Here is a 24,718-nt window from a genome sequence, read left to right as displayed (position 1 = left end):
CCTGCGAAAGACACTGAAAAAACATGGAGACAGCAAGAAGTATTGACGTCAAGCACACATGCAGACAATAGAGACGTTTAGACAACTTCGTGGCAAAACTTCGGCACACATGAGACAATGTGTACCATTTGGAAGAAGAGAAACGTTGAAAAAACAATAACAATAGCGACGTTAAAAAATCATTTAGAAAGCATAGAAATAGAAAACATTTAAATAATAGGGAACGATTCCAGTGATGTTTTTTGCTTTTGACGTAAACGTCTGTCACATCGTGGTTTTTTTCTTTATGAAGATCCTGCACTAAGTCGGAATGAAAGAGAAATTCTGTGATTGGATCTCGTTCATTTCTGTTAAATTTTCGTACGTTATATTTCTTTATTGTCAATGCTCCAGTGCGAGCAACATGTTTTATACAGAGACTATAAAGATTATTATTATCATTATTAATAGAGCACTTGATTGAGATAGATTATGAGACAAATCAGATGCAAAGAAAACATGTGGACGATAGAGACTGATAAGAAAACCAATCTGTATAGTAACGTTTGCCGACATTATTTAGCATTGCTCCGACCAATGCAGCGGTCAACGGAAACCTTGTGCCCCCTTCTCAGGTGATCAGCATTCAATGGACAACTCTAATTATTTTCTAGGTCTGGAGCAGAATTCGAAAGTCATTTACCAGGACTTCAAATGAAATCATCATCATCATCATTTTCATCGGCGTTGTAACCAAAAAGCCCGGTTCATGTTGGTACTCTTCTACCAAGTTCACCACATTTCTATTTTTTTCACTTATTACAAATAAGGTTCTGTCTAAAACGTCGAAGAGATCAACATGTCTGAGTTCGAAACTTATTTTTCTAATCCACAAAGAGTAAACTATAAGTCAAAAAAGTGTCCGCGCAGAATTCGAGACAAAGTTATGGTGACTCATGAGTGTGGGTGTGCAATCAGCTTTATCGTATTGCATTGGATGATACATTTTTCTAGATATAGCCAAAATGGTTAATCTATCGAGAGTGGGCGTCATTGGCAAACGACTACACTCGATACAATAATCTTTCTTGTTTATTTGCCACGCACCTCGCAGTTAAAACAATTCAGGCCAAGCCCTTTGCACGGTCTTTATTTCCTTAAAACGAAGGCGTACTCGCACCTAGGCCTAAATTTGCATTGTTCTCCTGTCTTATCAAAGGTTTGTCGGCGCAAATCTTGATAACATTGACCCCCACGAAACAGCTTCCGTGGGGATTGATAGGTCTTAACCGAAAAGAGCAAATACCCGTAATGATAGTAACAAATCTGTAGTTTTTCGAATTTGCATCCTAACGACAGTCGATCAAGCCTCAAAATTACCATAACTTAGGAAATTGCCGAACCTTTTACCCTTTCCTAGCTCTAGAAGAACGGCTAAGTGTCGACTGTTAAGTTTCGACGGCCTGACATGGGAGAGGGGGTACAGGGGTTTATACAGTGATCGCAGCAAGACGTCGGTATATCGATAGTGACAAAAAGGAAAACCATACTTCCATCACCCGCAGAACAAAATCTTTAGTACCAGCTGGAGAAGGTCAAACTATTTCGATTGAGTCCAATATATTTAGCTCCCAGCGCCAATACTGCAGAGCTATCCTGGGAGCAATTTACACCGTTCCAATTTTGTTCTTCTTTCGGCTCAGAGTATTGTCGACTTCGCCTCATAAATTTAGCTCTGGAGCAAATACCTTTGGACCGAACTGATGTATCGTAATCTACTTTTTCCTCTTGCTTGTTCATCCACTCATGTTACCAGTGCTTTGTGTCTGCAGTTGTTGGAAATCTGCGTGTCCATCTTATTGGGGCAACCCAGTATAATGTTTACACGCATTTTCTGCTGCATTCTTGAGCTGGAGTGCCCACTGAACAAGACCGATCTGACATTACTAGTTTTTGCTCAGCAATAGCGAGGTTTCGCAAATTTCACGAAATACGAATTGCGCATCCTGATCCCGATATGTTATTTGTCTGAAAAGTTAACGACACGATTATTGATTGTTTGCGTGTGGCTGATTTACATCTCTAAAAACGTCTGTGGTCCCGGGTTCGATTCTCTGTATACTCATGTGATAGAGAAGGCGACTCCCGTCGACAGCAAAGATGTCCCCGCGGTCTCCGGTTTCCTCCTACTTACATTACAATCGCCCAATATTGTTAGAGCTAGTAATGTCCCAGTTGACGCCCAGCACTCAACTCAATATTTTTATGAACATCTGTGCAGTTTACTCGTATTCATATTTTGTATTCGTTGTACTCAACACTGCCGACACCAGCGCCGTCAGCTCAAGGCAATATTGCATTGGCCCATGTATGGACCATAATGCACTCTATGATGATAGTTACTCACAGAAGGATCCCCAATAAAGCAAAACATTTTCCTAATCTAGTGAACTGTCTTAAACGCAGGGAATTCGTGGCGACGAACTGTCTCAGTGGTAAAGAACTCGTTTACACTGCTGCAGCATCTGTTTTTTACCACCTACAAAACAAAACGCGATATGCGCCACATCAAACATTTTGGAGTTAACCATACCACGCATTGCCCCTTTGATGTCAGAACTGTCCTCAAGATTTCAGAGCATTTGGGCCAGCAGTAAAATGTTTATGATAAAAAATGCCCAAAACTTTCCAAGAATGCATTTTCAGTTAAATTCTATAAACTTTGATGCCATTTTTCTAAAAATGGCAAAACACCGGATTTATCTCATTTTACGGTGAAACTCTTCAAATATATCACACTGGGTACAACTGAAAATGGAACGTTGGTTACTTTGTAACTAGAAGTTCGTGATTAGTAACTTGCATTTCGTAAGATTTGCGAAACTTCGCTATATCGCCAACTACTCACTCCTCCCGCAAACCGAACGACTTTTGGCGCTATTTGTGCGTCCTTTTATCATCTTCCATAGTTCATGCCGTCGATTTGATGAGTTTGCTTGCTTCGTTGGTGTCGACATGGCATATTGTCTGCTTGTGAAATGCCACGAATGTGTTACCGAGACAACCGTCAACTAATTGTTACTGATCATGCTTTAGCTAAAGTCGGGCGCATGGAAATATGAAAAGGAAATTGCCAAGGCAAAAAAAAAACGACGTAAATGTCATGTTTTTTGGCTTGACTACCGTGGCTAGCAACACGTGGGTTAACTTGACTTTCACCTTAGCAGTAATCTGTTTAAGGCGCAGTCCCCTCGCAGGTAAAAAATTCATTTGCGATTCTTATAAGGTTCTCAGTTAAGCGTAGTGCTTATGTGTAGTTTCTTGTACATGTGAATGTGCATCCGTACATGTACATCAAACATGTACACGACAAAGGGGCATGTACATGTACAAGAAACTAAATACAAGATCTCTCCGAAGAATCCTATCTAAATTTTGGGTTCTGACATATTATGTCTGATAACAAATATGACAAAATATGGTTCCACAATTTCTTTAAATACGTTATAAATCCGTGGCTGTTGTTCATGCACAAGACGAAATGTTAAATTTCTTCGTACATGTGCATTTCAAGCTAGGCCATTTGAATAAAGCCTCGGGCCTCAGCATTTCTTGTTTTTTAAAAAATATTCTTCCATTAACCTCGCAGTTGAAACAATTCAGGCCTAGCCAAATACACGGTCTATTGACTTAAAACAAAGCCCGCTCGCACCTACATATAAGGCTAATTTCCCCATTGTTCTACTGTCTTATTAAATACGATTATCAGGGCTAATCTTAACAACATCGACCCCAACGAAATAGCTTTCAAATGGGTCGATACGCGAGAACCGCCGAGGGAAAATAAACGTTCATGTATATAATGCTAAAAAAAGTATTCCTTCTTTTCAGATTACTGACTTATCAGATCCGATGTCAGACCGAAGTACCCAGGTGGACCAGATCTTCTTGGTGATTACATTCTACCTGATCACAGCATCCATCTACCACCTGTCCTCGATATCCGTCATCCGTCACATAGCCATCTCACACCCCCTGGAATTCCGCGCCATCGCCGACAGCAAAAAACTCGCCGTGATTCTGCTTGTGGTCTGGGCCGTGTCGTTCCTGCCGCAGATACCACTAGTTATAGCAATTTCGACGTACTCGGAAAATAACACAATTCTCGAATGTGGTATTTCATATAAATTCGATCATAGCGCCCTCTATATGACGTTGATACAAGTGATTCTTTCGTATGTTGCTCCTTTGTTTGTCATGATCGCCTCGATGCAAATGTCGGTGCGAGTTTTAAAAGTAAGGGCGAAGGTTTTACCCATGACGGCTATTCCTTGTGACGATCTGTCGGATCATTCGCAAATGCAGAGCAGGAGTCGCGCGAGTTCGTTTGCAAATGCCTCAATAGATGGCACAGCGTCTACTACAGCGGACCATTCAGGTGAGAGGCGAGCGAGTGAAGACCCTCAGCAGTGCGAGACGCCATTGACACGTGTGGCTGTGACTATTTTGCGCACGTCACCCGACGGCGTGACGTACGCTAATGAATGTGATAACGATAACAATGAACCTAACGACCCTGAAAATCTACCTGCGCTGCCCTCACCGAAATTAATCATAAAAAGCAAACAAGATTTCAGCGACGGGACGCACGAAATGCGAACCAGACACGGCAGTTTGCAATTGGACGCGTCGCCTCGATTCACAATCATGGACCCTGAGCTAAGGGCGTTATCACGTGCTAGTGTCCGGTCGAGTAGTCCGATTTCTAGACGGGGAGGCCCCCGGTCACGGCACGGTAGCCTAGATGTTTCACCACGTCACAGTAGTTTGGACGTGTCTCCGAGTTTCACTGTTAGACGGCGCTCTTTAATGGATCAGCTCGACCAATCGTTTGACAGATTCAAGGAAATGTTAAGTCCGAATGGTTACGTTGAGGAGAGACGCGGTTCTGTGATTCTGAGGCAGCGCCGGATGAGCATGATGGGAGCCATCAACATGAAAGACCAACGCGCCCTCAAAACTCTGTGTATCGTCTTCAGTTGTTTCCTCATTCTGTATCTTCCCTTTTTTATAGTGACCCTTACCTCGACCCTATGTGCCGGTTGTCGTATGGATTGCTATGTCCATGCAATAGTTCAATGGTTAGCCTTCCTCGCTCCCACACTCAGCCCTTTCCTCTACATGTTCTTCAGCAAGGATATTCGGAAGACTCTTCTGAAGATGTTCACGAAACGAAAACGATGAGGTGTTGTATATTGTTATTGTTGTCGCGCCATGCTGGTTCGAAACACTTCCGATTGGTTTTGTATGCCTTGGAAGTCGCCGCCATTTTTCTTACGGTATTTGTAATCCCCTGCGTCGCCAAGTTATTCTTATACCATGAAAACCCAACCTCAGCTCTCGATGATGCCACGTGTGTTTTGATATGGGTTAAGACAATCTAAGATGCCTGTCAGCGCCTACAAATATTCAGCCTAACGGACGTGTATTGAACCAACATATCAATTTCTTTCATTGATATACAGGTGGCGCCTCTTCAAAAATGGACAATGGTTTCTTGCATTTATACGGTTTTTTCCAAAAGAACTTTGAATAATAGATTCTGATCCGGCCGACTTCGCGATGGTAGCGATATTGTGTATCGCTTGAGCGAAGCGGACGTCATTATGGTGATTAGATTTTCAAGCCCGAAGCGTGACCATTCATCATCGTCACTTGGTTTCATCTTAAAAGCTCCAGATCATTTATAATAGTACATAGTATGATAATATATGTTTTGTTCTGCATGGTCTACTTTGTTCCGTGTGTATAGTATAAAACAATCAAAATCGTATAAGACAGACCTGCGTTTCGGAAGAAGCTAAATCAAAATTAATTTTGAGACGTGATGATTAGTCGCGTTGGTGTTAATATGGTAAAAAAGCACCGATAGTCTAATCCTTAATCTTTGTTCGGGACTCAACTGGAGTACGAACTACTGATTGGATTTCCTCGCCGTTTGGTTTTTAATGCTCCCAGACTTACAACGTGGGCCTTACCACTAAACAGGATCGTTGAGTTTAACATTGTCAGTGCAGCTGAAAGGGTGGATGTCGTCCTGGGTGCCGACAAATGTTACCCAGGTTCGAGATCGACTGGACAATAAGCACACTGGGTGCCATTACACTAGACAAACAGCACCCAGCTTCTTCTTCTACACTTTTCTATACCTACAATCGAGGTTGGCCCCACGCTCACGGAGGTCACGTGTCACGATAACCATAATAAAAATAAAAATAAAAATACGCAGCAAATCCATTCATTTTGTCATCACACAATTTTTCATTCTCTGAATATATCCCTCCTACATACCTTTCCTGAATAAATCATCCGAAATGTGCTTTCAAAGACCTAAAGGCCTAAACGCGTTTTTTTCTGTTTATCTGTTTTTTTTATTTTGCGCACTGCTAATGCCGCAAGTACCACGGCGCGAGATAAAACGAAATTGCAAGAAACGTCCTCGTCCCTAAGATCCGTAAGCCAGGCAAAAAGAAGCTGGGTGCTGTTTGTCTAGTGTAATGGCAACCAGGGTGGTTACTGTCCAGTCGATCTGGAACCTGGGTACCATTTGTCGGCACCCAGGACGACATCCACCCTTTCAGCGTCAGTGCAAATACATATGAAATGCCAAAATCTTGCATCAAAATCACAATAACTCCATCATAGCATTTACACTGCTCAAGGCCCACCTCTTCCATACACACCATGAACATTGAATTATTATTGAACATTATGGACATTGAATTATTCTGAAGCGCCTTTGAACTGCCCTATAGGACTGATATGCAAGTACTTTCAAACCATCTACATGTAATTTCAAAGTTGATGCACGTACAATACGCATGTCACGTTATGTTGCCTCTTACACGAGTCGCTGTTAGAATAAGCCAAGCCTTGTCCAATACATGGTGTATTGTAAATGAAACGGCCAGGGGCCATTGTGCTCACCGTATACATCTTTTAGTAGGCAGGATCATTCTTAGTTTAGAGGTAAATATGGTGAACACAATCAGGCATGAAGACTTTTTTTAGATGTGTATTGATGTCAAGTAATAAGACAGGGCAGTATATATAAGTTTATGATCCAACCAATAATTGTCTATGACATCAACAAGATCAATATCGTGTGATTGCTAAGAGTCCCTGCAATAAAAAATTCATCGAATTAATAAGCGAGATATTGCACGTCCTACTTTTTCAGTTTTGACCCCCTGGTGGCCAAATCAAGAATCAGATCAGGCCAAAATTCGGTGTCAGAGATTATCTGATGTAGGGGGTTACATGTACCAACTTTCAAGTTCATAGCTTTAGCAGTTAAGAAACGTGCCATAGTTACACTCGAACGGTCAATTTACACCATTTGACCTCTGTGACCTAGAAAGGAGGTCAAATCCAAAAATCGTAGGACATGTGGTGTATCCTTGCTAGAAGTCCCTGCCATAAAAATTTTATCGAAAACAATTCACTCAAATAAGCAAGATATTGCACTTCTTCCTTTTTCCATTATGGCCCCCTGGTGGCCGAATAAAGAATCAGATCAGGCCAAAATTCGGCATCAAAGGTTATCTGATGTAGGGGGTTATATGCACCAAGTTTCAAGTTCATAGCTTTACTGGTTAAGAAACGTGCCATAGTTTACACTCTAACGGCCAATTTACGCCATATGACCTCTGTGACCTTGAAAAGTAGGTCAAATTGAAAACCCGTAAGACATGTGATGTATTCTTCCTAAGAGTACCTACCATAAAAATATTATCGAAAACAAGTCACTTATAAGCGAGATATCACACTTTTTAGATATCCACTTTTTGCCCCCTGGTGGCAAAGTTGAGAATCAGATCAAACTGAAATTCAGCACCAGAGGCTATGTGATATAGGGGGTTATATGTACCAAGTTTCAAGTTCATAGCTTTAGTGGTTAAGAAACGTGCCATAGTTTACACTCTAACGGCCAATTTACGCCATATGACCTCTGTGAACTTGAAAAGTAGGTCAAATTAAAAACCCGTATGATATAAGATGTATATTTGCTATGAGTACCTACAACACAAGTTTCATCGAAAACAAGTCACTAATAAGCGAGATATCACACTTTTTAGATATCGACATTTGGCCCCCTGGTGGCCAAGTTGAGAATCAGATCGGACCGAAATTCAGTGTCAGAGGTCACCTGACCTAGGGGGTGCTGTGTACAAAGTTTCAAGTTCATAGCCCTAGCGGTTAAGAAACGTGCCACTGTTTTTGAAATAGGATACGACAACGACGACGGACGACGACGGACGACGGACACTGCGGTATTACATAGACTCCCCTACGGTGAGCCAAAAAGCCCAATCTCACCAAGGTCTCAATAGCATTCCGCGATAATGACGTCACTGCAGCTGCTGCCCTCTATTTCCCCATCGCTGAATTACAGGCAATGTCGGACAAACATGCGGTTTCGTAATGGATTCTGGCTTTCTTACTAGGGCAGTTAGATTCAATCTGGCACATGTCCGAGTGTTGGAAATACTACATAATTGTTCTGAATATTTCTCTCTGACTCTATGGTATCATTCATGCTAAAAACAATGCAGGGTCAAAGATAATTGACTTTGAAATAAGCTCAAATGCGTAGAAATAAGTGTCGATGTCCGACTGTCACGTGACTAAAACGTCATCAATATCTTATTCAAATGACCTTGTGAGCTATAAAAAGTAACGTCGCGGAATGCTATTCACATTGTTCTACACTGTACAGTCATATCAATGGGTCGCCATGGCACCCTGGAGAATCAATTCCCCAAATCGCCGAGCATCTTATCAGGCCTTCCAGTTTGCCGAGCGAGATTGCCTGTCCTGGGAAAGGAAAATGTATTTAATAAAGTTAGAAAAACTGCGTTGTTGGGTCTTTCAACGAAACATTGTGTGTTTCATCTGGTGATAGCTATAGATTCTTCAAGCATGATTTGCATCAAATAAAGAGAAAATGCACTGCTGGTTTGTCTTATGGAAAACGAACAAATTGTAAAATATGTATGGATGGATGTTGTGCGTCCACCACAGAGTAACCCGCTGGTTGATTTACCTCGAAATTTAGTGCACATGATGTCATATTGTCCATGTCCATTTTGGACGTTTTTCTTGTGAGGCAGCCATTCTCCCAGGCCTCAAGGAGCACTTTCCAGGGCAGTCTGTTCGGTAGGTTGGAAGACCTGATAAGATGCTCGGCAATCTCGAGAATTCATTCTCCATAAATGGCACAATTGTTAATATCGAACCCCACGAACCCTCTTTCATAGTGGACATGCCAAGGGGCAGCATAACCGGGCAATGACAACCAAACGTTGTGAAAATTTTTGCCATTTTCAGTGGGTTTGCGAGATGTTGTCAGGGGGATGACATTTCAAGGAAATCCTATCACGGTGGCATGCCCTCGGAAAATGTGGTGCGGAGTCTTCCGATTGTGAACGCAACATTGAAATTGGTGCAAAAGTTAGTGAGATATCGTTTGAAGTACAATGTAGGTGTTTATATTTATGAGCTAGACTGTACATATACTGCGTTGCTAGTGTGGTAATCCTGTTAAATGATATCAAAGATCTCATTACTGAAGTAATAGTACGATGCGGTGGTACCCCAGTAAAGATACAGTTGTGTACGACTAGATTTTTGCAATTAAAACTCCATACATGTATTATGATTTTGTCAGAGTCATAAAACATGGAATTAAAGTTAAAGTCATCGCTTAATCATGGCTGACGCTGTACCAAAATATTCAAGGGGGACTACTACATGCAGAAGTTAGGTAGACAATGTTAAGATACACAAAATTGCCAATAGTGGTCCCTCCTATCTCACTGTAGTGTAAATCGAGACTATTCAGTCTTGCATGACGAATATATTAGTCACCGAATCAGACACAGTCAGGTCCCCGAACTATGTATGACCTGTGCATGTAATTCTCTTGAGAACCAACATGAATTTGTCCCCGAGCTACTGCCTATTGTCCCCCTTTTAGAAACGGCTTGTGGTATTCGACTCGATGACTCGACGACGCGATGACTCGATGACGCGATCAAGTTGGAATGTTTTTAAAAAATATCACTGCCTGGACTGTAATTTATACATATAATCATAAGTGGAGGAAAATAAAAAAGAACCGATCATTATCAACCCCTTTCCAGCTGTTTTCACCGTATCTAATCCGACCATTTTTCGTTTCCTACAAGTTCGCATTTTTGATAAAACCATGCGCCATGTTGCTATGCAAGCTTACCGTCAATACAGCTAAATACACATAAATATAGCTGGTTCAGATCAACCTCCTACCCAGGTTCTTTACGAGCAGAAATTCCAATGTTAAAATGACACGCGAGTTCCTGGAGACAAGGTTGGCTCTGGATATCCGTTCAGCACGGCATTATTAAATGTCCTATACACCTTTCCAGAAATGGGGCGCTGAGTGTCCGAAATAGTGGAGGGACAAAGGAGATAGTCATGGTTGACCAACACACTTGAATGCCTTAAATGACGGACAAGGGGGAAAAAGTTAGTTCCAATGCAAGCCACCAATTTCGGAAAGCATGTATAGGGGCTGATGTATTGGGGGGGGGGGGGGGGGCAGATGTCAAGGGGCGGAAGAGGGACTGAGTGACTGAGTCTAAAAAACTGCACATATGCGAAATTCCGATTGTTGACAGACTACCACATGACATCTGACATTGGCCACTAGAAGCTTGTTTGTCAATTAAATCTCCGGTCATTTTGCATGCTATGAAACTTCCGCGAGTCCTTCAAATATCAAAATCAATCGCGGGGACCAATCTTCAGTGGCCATGGCTGGGGTGGGGGGGGGGGGGCACATCCTTCTACATACCGTAGCTGGGTATGGGAAGGCCGAGCTAAAACCTCTGCTGTTGCAGCGGTAGCCCGGAGACCAGGATCATGGGATTCCGTATTTTAGCAAAATCCATAGCAACGATCGCGTCATCGAGCCATCGCGTCGTCGAGTCATCGAGTCGAATACCACAAGCCTTTAGAAACCTGCTCCTTTTATGTTCATTGAATTTTCTTGTGGTGCATGAGGTAAATAGAAATACAGATTGTTGCACTGCAGTTTATATACGCAAATTCAGTGAAACTTGGCTTTTATAGTATTTCTATATCATTCAATTTGACAATGACATCTAAAAAAAACGAGTACTTCATATGTTAAATCAGTGTCATTCAAATAAATAGTCTTTCATTTTCCCATCGACGAGCTATTTTTATGTTGAACACCCCATTCGGCATAAACCTAACATACATTTATGATTGTGTACATAAACGTTCGAGTCATCTCATAGGACACAATTTACAAAATATGAGCCTGATTATATGTACAACCAGAATATAGGATTCCAAACCGTTCATTGAGCGCATACAGCTGCAGTAAGTATAGTATATTTTTCGTCGAATTATTGGTCGTTCTATTATTGTTTTGCACCTCTGCTAGCTCAGATTGTCGCTGAATGAAAATGGGCTTCATCATGGCTTCCACTTAATTGCCCGAGAGAGCTGTTGGATCAAAGGAAACTTGCCGTGACCTGACTCCTTTATTTGAATGACTCTCGTCAAATGGTCGCCGGTCAATAAGTGGGTGATAGGCACTTCTATAGGCCTGTGTCAATAAGCCTGGGTAGTGCGACTTATGAACGGCGTGGACTATTGTTGTCCATACCATTCATTGCTTCACAATGTGGTTTATACATGACTCACGTATTGAGGGACAATCATTCAACAAAGCACTCCCAGTACAGTATTCACCACATCAGAGCCGTTCCGATCTCACTGTACATCGTGATTATTCAGGCGTGTACGACGAATATATCAAATCAAACACATTGAAGTTCACGAACTATACGGATCAGTCACCTGAGGAGCAGCATTGTGGCACCCTAGCACGTATATTATAGTCCCCCTCCAGGTGCAGGGCTGTGATCACTGTTAACTGTTCAGTGGTACCACATCGGACAAAAGCCCAGTCATACCTTAATACTGCCTGGAATGTTAGTCATTTGGTTTGCAAACATAATTTTAGGCTTTTTTGATTTTGAATGATATCAACTATCACGATTCAGGTCGCTTTTGAAAAGGAACTCCTTTTCAAGATTTTACGGGGTGGGAAAGATATTCTCTCACAGGCAGTAAACATCCGCATCGTGTCATATTCTGACATGTCTCACAAAAACGCTAATAAAACAATTTAGAATCATTGGAACTTTCTAAAATTCACTTTACGACATTGACAGGATATAGAAATACACTTCTGCATAGTTTGATGAAAATCGCAGCATGGAATTTTTTCTGTGAGAGAATATCAATCTCGAAAATGTATGTACACAAAATGTACGCGGACCCTATAGCAGATTTGGTTGTGTACTGAGCTTTGCATTTCTGATTACCTGCGGGACGGATGCAAACAGTGCACCTAAACGAAATAAGCTTTTAATAAACAGCTTATGAGCTGTCAGCTATCACTTGTGTTCTTCTTCTTCTTCTTCTTCTACTTCTTCTGCGCTCAGATTTTAGGTAACCACCTCTTCCCCGAGTGCGACTCGACAATTAAAGTCGGCTGTTTGCTGCAGGTCTTCAACGGTACCTGAGAGCTTTGTCCTCAGTGTAATGGGCTCCGGCCAAAGATCCGGCCATGGCGATTTAGCGGATCCTGCGGATTCTGCGGATTCTGCGAAATCTGGTCTGCAGCGGATTTTCTATGTTATGGGTATTCGGTCGTTTCGCTCTCCGACGTTTTCGCCCCCAGCCTTTTCGCCCTAAACTTAGCCTAATACCATTAGGCCCCACGTGGTGGCGCTGAAGGTGGCCGCTGCCGTGATGTAATGTAATCAAGCTAAATCAAGAGAGTGTCTGAGAGTCACTCTACCCAAAAATTAGTCGTTTCGCCTCCTGGGACTTGGGGTGGTTTTAAGGATCGTTGCCAGGATCTCGGGCTTGTCACCTGTCATCGCATGATCTTGCTGGCTGTTTGGTCATCAAGAGTGGGATGATTGACTCGGGTGTACGTTTTAGAAAAATCTTTTATTTATTATCATGAGAGTGGGAAATTCTCTGTTTAAACTTATTTGTCATCTGGGAGTCCTGGACATCATCAGTCATCATGTGACTTGAATATCTTAACTTATGATGGATCATCAAGGCAATCGTATGTTGCTCGTGCACAATTTTGCGATGTTGTAAAATAAAGAGAGACGTGTCAACCAGGCCAGTGTAGAAGTTTAAAATGTCCCATGGAAAAAGTGTCCGTCCCTATTGTATTCTGCACGATATTAACAAATTAACGAATGAGCGAAAATGACGTGTGTTTTTCGGGTGCGTAACGACTTACACGATTACGGGCCAACTCGGCCTATTACCAACTCGGCCTGGGTTATAGATCACGGTCAATGTGGAAATCGTCCGATAATAGAATGCAGACATTTTTTTCATGCATGTTGGGGTTTTTCCGAATGCTTGATAATCTTAGCGGTTTAGACAATTTAACAGTTATGGAATATTACAAATATTCATTATAAGGATAATTTATCATAATATCGATATTCTCGAACTGTTTTTATGCTGATTCCGCCCAGGTTCCGCAGAATCCGCAGGATCCGCTAAATCGCCATGGCCCAAAGATCCTGTGTCTTACATTCCTCAGCGGACAATCTTGCAGAATGTGCCCAGGCGTTCGGTCGCCAAGTCCGCATTCGCAGGAAGCAGTTGGATGGATCCCTAGCCTCGTTTAACTTTTTGCGTTTAACTTTTAACGCATTTTTGCTTGTAAACCAATTGTAGGCTCATCCACGCCATTTGGCTGGTTTTGTTAGTTATCTTTGTGTGAATCGGTCAAAACATGAGTTTTAGTCGTGGATTTATCTGATCTTGGGCATGGAATAAATACAAGAACCTTCATCACAAAACGCGATATGCACCATATCCAACATTTTGGAGCTAACTTGGCATTTCCCATGTAATGACTGATCTGTCCTTCGAATTTAGCATTCAGGCAAACAGTTTTACTCTTGTAATAAAACATTTCAAAAATGTTTCAATGTATTTTCAGCTAAATTCTTAACTTTGAAGCCACTTTTAGGAGAGAGCAAATGGCAAAAATCGACTTATCTCGTTTTGTGAGGAAACACCCCAAAGTCGCTTTGTAATGTGAATTAGACTATTACGTGTAATTTAAAACGAAAAGGAAAAAAACGATTTCAAAGCGGAGAATGAATTTTGGTGACAAACCTGGATCCTTAGACATACCTGGAAGCTTAGATTTAAAGCAATTTGGTTTGAATACACGGTGACTCGGGAAACACGACCGTGTCTGATTTTTTTCGAACGGCAATATCAACATGTACCAAGGGACTGAAAATAAGTCCTATTAATTTACGCGGGTCTTTTCTAGGGAGTTTTCGTAAATGAAAATGAAAACGTGAGCGCCTATCCCATTGTCCCACACCCCTTTTTAGGAGAGCAAACAGTTGGATTGGCGCTTACTTTGGCATTATTTTGCGAAAATTCCCCGAATTTTGCGATTATTCTGAATCACGGAACGTTAAACAGTACAATTATTTCATAATTTTTTCTTTTTTTCGCGTGTAGGGACATTTCCGATTTTATTTTCGCGAATCAATGTAATTCGTGATACCCGCGAAAATAAACCACGAAAACTGACACATGTACGTTGTATATGATTACAATAATTTACCTTGTTTACGGAACTCTTTTCCGACGGCAATAAAACCCCACGTTACTCGGTACTTTACATGTGAGATTGCTAATGACAGCCTTGGTGATCCCAAGTGATTTAATCACATGGTAGAGTTAATATAAGTTGTCACGGTGTGTACCTTATGGAGTAATGCTGACAGGCAGCATCCCATTGGTACAGATTGCGCGTCGTAGTCCGCTCAGTAACAGTAGTGTGATGGGGATCGTACTCAATGTGTGCCAAAACTTGAATATTTCCTTGACAAAGTTTCTACACGCTCTCGACATCATCCTTGACGGCCAGGTATTTCGCCCACCATGGCTGTCTAATCGAGCGTGAGATTTTTTTATCTAGCTCTGTTGTAAATTATTGAACCTCGTCCATAAACGGGAACAAATTACAAATCAATGTTCCCTTTCTCATTCTCGGGTTACATAATCCTCGTCCGGGGAATAGGCCAACATATTCGCTAGCTCAACACCCACTGTACTGAATGTTTTTTGCACCCACTCTTGCCTGTTAATTCGTGTTTGTTATTTTTTTGTTTTCTGTGGGCAACCATAATGTAGTACACGGTGCCGACGTTTCAAATTAAACTTAATTAATAATACTCATTTTGTATTAACAAAGATGGTTGCTCCATGCTGCGCAAGCATGGGCCGCTGACATCACTATTTGGAAAAGGCTCCATACAACCAAAAAGACCAACAAAATCAATAAAAAGCAGTCAAAATAACATTTCATTGTAGTTGTCGGTGTTTTTAGAATAGATTTTGACACCTCACTGTCGGTATTGGTTACCTCACTAAACTCCGCCCGGTTTTGGCCTACATTTTAGCTCCACCTCCACGTATATGACCCCTCCTGAGACGTTTTTTGCCCTAAAACCGCTACAATTGGCTCCCAAATGCTCTTATTTTACATATCAAATCATGAAAATTACTCATTTGACAGTAAAACAAACTTTAGTGCTCAAAACTAAGGGGGTATATCCCCCTTTGAAATATTTTGGGGGTGGATGAATCCCCCATCCCCCCTCTGGCGGAAACCCTGGGGATTATCTGTCAACTCTGCCACATGCTTATTCTTAGCTCTCACGGACATCGGACTAAGGGACTTATTTCGAGATGTTCTACATGAACACGATTTGAATCTCTACAATGCACAGCCTTTATATATGTTATACGGGCTGTCGTACCTACTTCATATCTTCGCTTGAACACGACCAGGAACCCTTGCGATAATCTTTAGTAATTAAGCCATCGATTTGCGAATAAGAGCGCGAAGGGACTTATTGATTTGTCATCAGGCCATTTGAAAGAAAGAGTTGGTTATCAACTGCGTAGAAAAATGATGCGACTCTAAATATGTTGCTGGTCAATTCAGTAAAAAAAATGGCTGGTGTGTGCTTGTGGCCACGATAGCAAAGTCACAAGGAAAATAAACCTGTTCTGTGTTATCAATCAGAATACGGCAGGCCACTTTTTCCAGAGGAATATTTTCTTCTTCTTCACCGGCTCTGTTGTAATCTTTTATGCTATGTAATGCCCGTGCTTGGCGCTGTTCCTGGGATAGTTGTTTGGAGGGTAGATCGACGATCCAAGGGCTATTTTAAGCGATGACCTGGCGATAACCCCGCTCGCGCTTGACAAATGTTTGTTATTTTCGAATCTACCAATCACTACGCGTAGTCTTATATGTGACGTCAGGTGCATTTGCCGTATAGGCTAGCGTGTCATAACCATTGAGCGTACCGAAAAGAATGAGGGGAAACACTCGGAAACGGATACACTTAAAGGCGTTACACTTGCCCTGGGATCATACCCATATGTTGGAAGTGGTGTCAGCCCGGGTTTCGCACAGTAATGTGTGTAAAACATGAAATGCGAGTTCCAAGACACGAGAGTTCCAGACGCTGTATTTTTACGCCATGACCATTTCAAGTTGTAGGGACCAGCGAACACCTGTAATACTGTCATACCAATGCTGTAGCCCTTGTCCTTAATTCTACTCTGATCCTAAACTTAAAACGAATTTCGCACGAGCAATACAATGGCCTCATCGATCAGACAGTTTAAAAAAATTCAAAGCCAAGTCTTACGCGAGTTTCTGAATGAAACCTTGTCGTGGGCCCTATTGTCCACATGTTTATCAGGCCGAACTGCGCCAGACTTCTACACAGGAAATGAGAAGGTACATTTTCACCGCCTGAAAAAATGTAAATGGTAGCCGGAAGCGCTCACACTTTCAACATGATACATATTTATCGCTCAACAAAACACGGTCCAGTCCCCTAACGGCAGAGCTATAAGTTACGTAAAAAACCTCAATTCGCCCCCCCCCGCTAATGCCTCCAGTCACCCTTCAAACTATGACACGGTACTGTATCTCTCAATACAATTCAAAAATCTGAAAGAAAAGATGCGAGCAACAACATTTTACATGGCCTGAGCGAACTGCGCTATCAATTTGGACTAAGTGATTGATCTTCTTTTCGATTAATCCAGCAAAAGTCGATAGACTACAGAATGATCACTATTAGTTCTTCTAGCTGTTCATCGCGGCAGTTAATTCAAATTAAGGAAGAGTCGATGAGAAGTTAACCGTTTGAGGGTAAACCACCACCGCTCTAGCAGGTAAATGCGGACAGATAGGCCGGGAGCAAGATAACTTGACAACATTTCGGGAGCAAAGTAAAAATACACTATAAATTGTGGTGAATTACCAAGGTGTAACAAATCTATAAATCATGAATTTTCCAGAAAAAAAGTGTTGCATGTTAATCCGGTTATACTGGCTTATACTAACAAAACTGTTATTTTAGTTCTTCATTTCACTCCTAGGTGACAGAGCCTGCTTCTGTCACACCTGCCACCTTTGTGTATTAAAGTTATCCTCTCAGTTAAAATAAGTTGAAATGATGTTTTGGTTACTGTTTCAATATATCTGTTTTAGGAGCAACTATCTGTGTGGGAACTTTTATGTGAAGTAAGCACAATAGTTATAAGCATTTTTATTCTGCCCCCGAAATGTTGTCACCAATTCAAGACGCCTATTTTTGGGATTGGCCGATGGGCGAAGAGAGTGGCCGGAGACAGCAAAATAACGCTCAGGTGAATTAATGGTCAGATTTCTATAGGGGGTCGAGGTTCATCCAGAGTGAGCGACATTTTACAAAAATTAAGAACTTTTTGCAGTGAATTCAAAGAGCCTTTCAGCATCGTGGACTCCACTGTCAAATATTTTTTGTCCCGAAAGGGAGTCTTCATGACCCCCATTTTTCTCGACTACGCCTCTGTAACGGCTAAACACCAGCCACTGACGAGAACGTGGCAACGAACATCGCCGAGAAAGACTTCTTTGAAGACATCAGTGCAAGAACTACGTATAAGTCACTCTTCGAAAAAAAAAACTATCACCAGGGTCTAGTAAGTTGTGGACCGCATATGTTCCCACGAAAAGAGTCCACTTCATCAGTCCAAAGAGGTAAATGTTGGCTCTTAATATCTCAGACCTGTCAGATGCGTTATCATGTGACTTTAGGTTTTGCACTCGCCACTTCATTTTCATTGTTATGATTCAATGTATTAATCTACAGGTGCACAGCATCGATCATATTGTTTAACACGTGAATGAAACAGAAATGGGTCAAAATGTGAAAAATTGAATACAGCTAATAAAAATTATTTAGTCTTTCCTAAAGTAATAGATTCCTCTGATGATAGCCGATTACCAGCAGACACGGATTCTTTCTGCACCCGGGCGGTCATGCCAATCAAATACACCTCTTTACATAGAGGGCGCGCGTAATCGACCCGTAAACTCAACTGACCGTCACCATGTCAACAACGTTGTTTGCTTGTTTAGAATAGAATAGAGTTGCTGCATTGCAGAAATCTAAATTTAGATATAAACAAGTTCTGAATAAAGGATGCTAACAAACTGTTAGCACTGAGCGTATGATCTATCAACTGTAGCTTTACATATGATAATGTATTCATTCCGTAGATTTGGATAGGCACTGTGTTAACCGGTGGTCATGGCGCATTTTAACGGTTTTGCCTTTTTTTCGATATTGTGTTCTGACATTGTTGGGCAAGTACATAAACTGGGTTTTGAACTAGATTCTTCAGTGTTGCAAGCCCCGAGCTGTGCACTCGCCCTCTCTTTCGAGTTTATGTTACATGTATATGAACCCCTCTACCTCTATCGCTCTTGGAAAGTATACGTTACAGCGCTGCACCAACCTTGGGTTTTGTGCTTTTAGAATTGTATGTTATAGCGCTGTATTCAACCTCTCTTCCGAGTTTTTGTTATAGTACTGAACTCCTCTATCGCTCTTGGAAAGTATAGCGCTGCACCAACCTTTGGTTTTGTCCCTTTAAAATTGTATGTTATAGCGCTGTATTCAACCTCTCTTCCGAGTTTTTGTTATAGTACTGAACTCCTCTATCGCTCTTGAAAAGTATAGCCCTGCACCAACCTTGGGTTTTGTCCTTTTAGAATTGTATGTTATAGCGCTGTATTCAACCTCTCTTCCGAGTTTTTGTTATAGTACTGAACTCCTCTATCGCTCTTGGAAAGTATAGCCCTGCACCAACCTTGGGTTTTGTCCTTTTAAAATTGTATGTTATAGCGCTGTATTCAACCTCTCTTCCGAGTTTTTGTTATAGTACTGAACTCCTCTATCGCTCTTGGAAAGTATAGCGCTGCACCAACCTTGGGTTTTGTCCTTTTAGAATTGTATGATATAGCGCTGTATTCAACCTCTCTTCCGAGTTTTTGTTATAGTACTGAACTCCTCTATCGCTCTTGAAAAGTATAGCCCTGCACCAACCTTGGGTTTTGTCCTTTTAGAATTGTATGTTATAGCGCTGTATTCAACCTCTCTTCCGAGTTTTTGTTATAGTACTGAACTCCTCTATCGCTCTTGGAAAGTATAGCCCTGCACCAACCTTGGGTTTTGTCCTTTTAAAATTGTATGTTATAGCGCTGTATTCAACCTCTCTTCCGAGTTTTTGTTATAGTACTGAACTCCTCTATCGCTCTTGGAAAGTATAGCGCTGCACCAACCTTGGGTTTTGTCCTTTTAGAATTGTATGTTATAGCGCTGTATTCAACCTCTCTTCCGAGTTTTTGTTATAGTACTGAACTCCTCTATCGCTCTTGGAAAGTATAGCCCTGCACCAACCTTGGGTTTTGTCCTTTTAGAATTGTATGTTATAGCGCTGTATTCAACCTCTCTTCCGAGTTTTTGTTATAGTACTGAACTCCTCTATCGCTCTTGGAAAGTGTATGTTATAGCGCTGCACCAACCTTGGGTTTTGTCCTTTTAGAATTGTGTTATAGCACTGCATAGGGCGAATGTATCAGGGGTTTGTGTGCAGGGCTGGAGAAGCGAACATTAACCCCTGATTTCCTCATGATGACTTTTCAGTTGATCTACATGTATTATCTTCTCATGCAAGAGCTTTCTCCGTTCTAAGATGTCCTTGCGACAAGTTATATCAATACGCTTTATTTGTCTTTTCTAGTGACTCCCCGAAGTCTTGGAGAAGAATCCTTGGATTGATGGTTGTCGTCACGTTGATCATTTTCCTGTTCAACCTCAAGATCCTGAACTTCGGGAATGACAAAGTACACCAGCGCTTGAAACCTGGTTCATCCAGGTATACTGGAAAGACGAAATCAACTGATAGATGTAATAAGGTACGCATAATGCTTGAAATATGTTAGTTGTTTATTTGTATTCTTAAAAATGGTCAAATATTTTGTACACTCCACTTATACTGTACTTGCTTGAACAACTATTGGTTTAATCTTTCAAGGTAACTCAGCATCGGGTCCAAATGAACTGCGACAAATGGGTGGTGGTCACGACGATCTTCAATTTGACCGACGCCGTGAAGGACCTACTGATGATGCCAAAGTGGTGTATGGTACTGGTCGGTGACAAGAAAGGCCCAAAAGAAGTACCGTCATTTCCCAATCTGATCTTCCTAGACGTTGCCTGGCAGGAGCGCTGTCCGTACCATATCTGCCAGCATATTCCATGGAATCATTTCAGTCGCAAAAACATTGGCTTCATGTACGCCGTGGCTAACGGGGCCAAGTGGATATACGATACCGACGACGACAACTTCCCCAAGTTTCCTAAAGCCGAGCCGCTTTTGGATTCGTCGATCACATTCGATCTAATACAGGTCCCTGGACACGTATACAATCCCTACATTCCATATATCAAACCCAACACAACCTTTTGGCCGAGGGGGTTGCCACTGGATAAAATCAAAGATTCCGACACGAAGAACATGAAAGTGATCGGTACCGTCAAACCGGAAAAGGTCGCGGTGATTAACTATTTAGCCCAAACCGACCCCGACGTTGACGCGATCTACAGACTGACGCAGAAAATTCCTTTTCAGTTCGAGATGGTGGAGAAGTATCACGCTCTACCGCATTACATCATGTCACCCTACAACGCCCAGGCAACGATGCATGCACAGTTCGCCTTTTGGGGTCTGCTTCTGCCGGCAAGCGTAGACGGGCGCGTCACGGATATATGGCGGTCGTATTACACTCAACGGTTAATCTGGGACACCGACGGTCACATCGCTTTCGGTCCGCCATACGTCAATCAAATCCGCAACGCGCATTCGTATATGGTTGATTTTCACAATGAAATTGATGTCTACCTTAAAACCAGCAGACTGATCAAATTCCTCGTGAACTGGATTCCGAAAACCGTTTCGTTGGCGCAGAACATGATCGACCTTTACATAGAACTCTACCAAATCGATATTATCGGGCGGGCGGATATCGATTTAGCCCTAGCTTGGATACGCGATCTGGAATGTGTCGGCTATACCTTTCCGCCAGTCAAAGTTGCGAAAGACTACGTGTATTTAATTCAAGGTGCAAGCGTCACGATGCTCGATCAACTTGTATCAAACTCGAATCGAGATGTTCTATGGCTGACGTACGAAACCGAGTCTGGCGATCTTTACCGGCCGAATAGCACGTGGACCAGTGGAAGGAATCTTCAGCTGGAACACGCCGTTGAACGCGGGAGCCGAATGTCGAAGAAGGGTTATAAATACTTCATCTTTCTAGACGACGACGCTAAACTGTCGTTCAGTATTAATGGTCGAAGATGGAAAGATGAAGGCGGTTGCAATAGCGACGTTGTGTGGACATGCTTTGAACAGTTCTTGGGCGCTCACGAGCCGGCAGTCAGCTATCCATACTACACATATACTGGACATTTCTATGACAAGAATTCAATGGTTAATACAAACTACCATATCGATCCAATGATGGTGGCTTTTCACCGTGACACATTATCTTTCCTACTGCCCTACAGTACTGAGTTTGAAGCGCAATCCTGGTGGGCATCGGGTGTTATCTGTGCTGGCCTGGCCAACATGCTGTATAGCACCAACAAGTTTCAGTTCAATGTTCTTCATAGTATCAATTCGAGACCAAATCATCTGGGCAATACTAAATACAAGACGGATGGGAATCAACCCGGTCAATTACAATTCCTGCTATCGGCCCTTCTGCCGACTGTCGATGGAGAGCCGAATCCGTTGTTGAACAGTACCTCGCCGCGTTTGGCCCCGAGGATTAACGGCAAGCCCAATCTGAAGAAAAATAAAACCTACATCGTTGACTACGCGTTCATTAAAAAGTACTTTAAGCTCGATCATAGGTTTTCGCAAAGTCGGCTGAACTGGCTGAAAAATCCCGTGATCAAAAGAATTCTATTCGGGGGCAAAGACGTAACTGAATTTGACAATTCATTCAATCCTGATTATTCTTATCCGATCTAACAGGTCAAACTGTAGTATCATTCGCATAGAGTTTCACCTTACACCGACTTCGTGGAAATCTCATCAACCCTGATTAACGGCATGTTTGAAGAACGGATTATATCTTTGAAACGGACAAATTATGACCCAGGTCCGACTGCACCTGCCTAAAACTCCTGGAAGATCGACTGCATCTCTAGGACTCGGATCAATGCATAGTTATATAGACAAACTCGAGCTTTTACTTTTTGGCCGTCTGTGCAATCAGAAAAATGGTTGTACCCTAAAACAAGTTTTTCTATTTTGCTTATGTGTATACAATGTATATAACTGGATGAAAAAGTAAAATGGGCACACGTGGAATGATGATTCCTGATTTCTTAAATGCCCTTAAACGATACAATCTTTATTATTTCCTGAACACATTTGTGAAACACGCAGAATTTTCCTATCCCAAAATATCGAATAAGATTGTAAATAACAGTGTAAATGACTATTATTTCAACTAGAATGGATATCGGGTGTGTGCGCATGATTCGGCGAAATAAAAGACTCGTATGGATTTCACCCATGCTGGTTTTATCAGCACGCAAATATAGATACTTAAGGTTTCAGTTCGCTTTCTTAGTATTGTTATTAATGGTTAAATCAAGTTTAATTGAATGTTAATTATGTAAAACTCATTGTTCTGACATGGTTAATCATATCATTTTACACTGCGAAGACCTCATTCCGCAAAAAGATAAACTTTTAAAAAAATTAATAGAAGTTACGGACATTTCCCTTTTCCAACGATTTATTTATTTATCTATATGACAATTCTACGGAGCCTTTCCAAAATCGTTGTTCTAACTACCTCATTCCCCCTTGGGACCCTTTCTGCTCAATGTAAAGTCATTAATTTTAAGTGCTGTTGGTAGCCGTCGTCTCTATATTTAAATGTGCCCTGTAGCGTGTTTATTTCTGTATGTATGTTCATTAATTACTCTATCTCCGGAACTATAACATCAGATAACTCCACCCCAAACCAGTCAGTTAATATTCACCATGACTTACAATCATGACCTGCTTATTTCTGGTTGGTTGATGCTAGAAATAAGACATACGAAGGCTGTCGTAATCAACACTGGCCCGCCTAGGCCTAAACCTCAATCATACTTTTCTTTTCTACCTGTAAAGCCTGTGATGAATAAAGTAGAGGTTAAGCTAAAGTTGAAATTAAAGTTGAAATTAAAAGTAGATGGTCGTTGAATCATCCCTCTGCATGTTTTACGTGCCTTACTCTCAACCACCAGGGCAACAGTCCAGGATTTTGTCACTGACTGGGCATGTTCTTTAATTTACAACTTATACTCTAAACCCTGCTCACGATGGCTCAATACCAGAGGAGGCAACCGCAACCACAGCAGCAGCATACAAGCTTAGTCGTCAAGGAATAAAACGCAGTTCCATATTTTAAGGCCATGCCGAAAAAAACATTATTTAGACGTGTGTTCAACCGCGCATTATATGAGTCGGGGAACCTGTCCTCGACTTCATGCAGGGGCTACACAAATTTATCAGGATTGACCCAGTGCATTGAATTTGGCCGGTGAAAGATTTCCGCTCTGTACGGCTTATTTCTTGGCGAAGACCTTATGAGTTTTACCCCTTTAGTGTGTAATCGTCTTCGCCAAGATGATGTGTGTCATTGTCGTTTACCCTGTATTAGCCTCCGTCCAGCGTGAAACTTTGACTGCAGCTAGATCCGTCCACTAGTTAGGTGGCTGGACAAAATAAAAGGGAAGTAGGAATGTAAATTCGTCTAAATTGTGCTATGAAGCATTCTGGATTCACGAAAAGACTACATAAACCCTAAACGTCGAGCTAGAGAGTCCTTATTGCTGTGTCAATTTTAGGCTGCTTATGATAATGAGGTGGTTAATTAGTCACCTTAAAATTTACTAAATGTGTGCAATTGTTCGTATTTCACAAATGGCTTCCTCAGGAATCAACCAAGATGAAAATTGACAATTTCAAAATCACTCTGTTTTTAAAAATGTCTTTCTTGTTGATAGTTCCAAATGCTTGGCAAGGAAAAAACTAACAATAATAATATTTATCTCACCAGAACATATTTTAGTTTTCGACCAGTGCAAACTATAATTTTTACATGGTC

General features: G+C 41.7%; 1 protein-coding gene across 2 annotated transcripts in view; it reads left to right on the top strand.

The window, feature by feature from the left end:
• LOC135489247 (uncharacterized) overlaps positions 1 to 23,732 on the top strand; it is a 35,602-nt gene extending 11,870 nt beyond the window's left edge. Inside the window, exons 1-3 of one of the 2 annotated variants that reach the window (XM_064774507.1) lie at positions 11,041 to 11,430; positions 20,284 to 20,458; positions 20,578 to 23,732. In XM_064774507.1, the coding sequence (XP_064630577.1) occupies positions 20,321 to 20,458; positions 20,578 to 22,581 (2,142 nt within the window). In that variant the 5' untranslated portion in view covers positions 11,041 to 11,430; positions 20,284 to 20,320 and the 3' untranslated portion in view covers positions 22,582 to 23,732. Of the gene's footprint in view, positions 1 to 11,040; positions 11,431 to 20,283; positions 20,459 to 20,577 lie in introns of those variants that run through there. The other variant, XM_064774506.1, reaches the window with a different exon arrangement.
• The last annotated feature ends 986 nt before the right edge of the window (positions 23,733 to 24,718 follow it).

This window comes from Lineus longissimus, chromosome 6 (assembly GCF_910592395.1).
Source record: "Lineus longissimus chromosome 6, tnLinLong1.2, whole genome shotgun sequence".
Classification (NCBI taxonomy): Eukaryota; Metazoa; Nemertea; class Pilidiophora; order Heteronemertea; family Lineidae; genus Lineus; species Lineus longissimus.
This window is presented reverse-complemented; position numbering and strand designations above follow the sequence as displayed.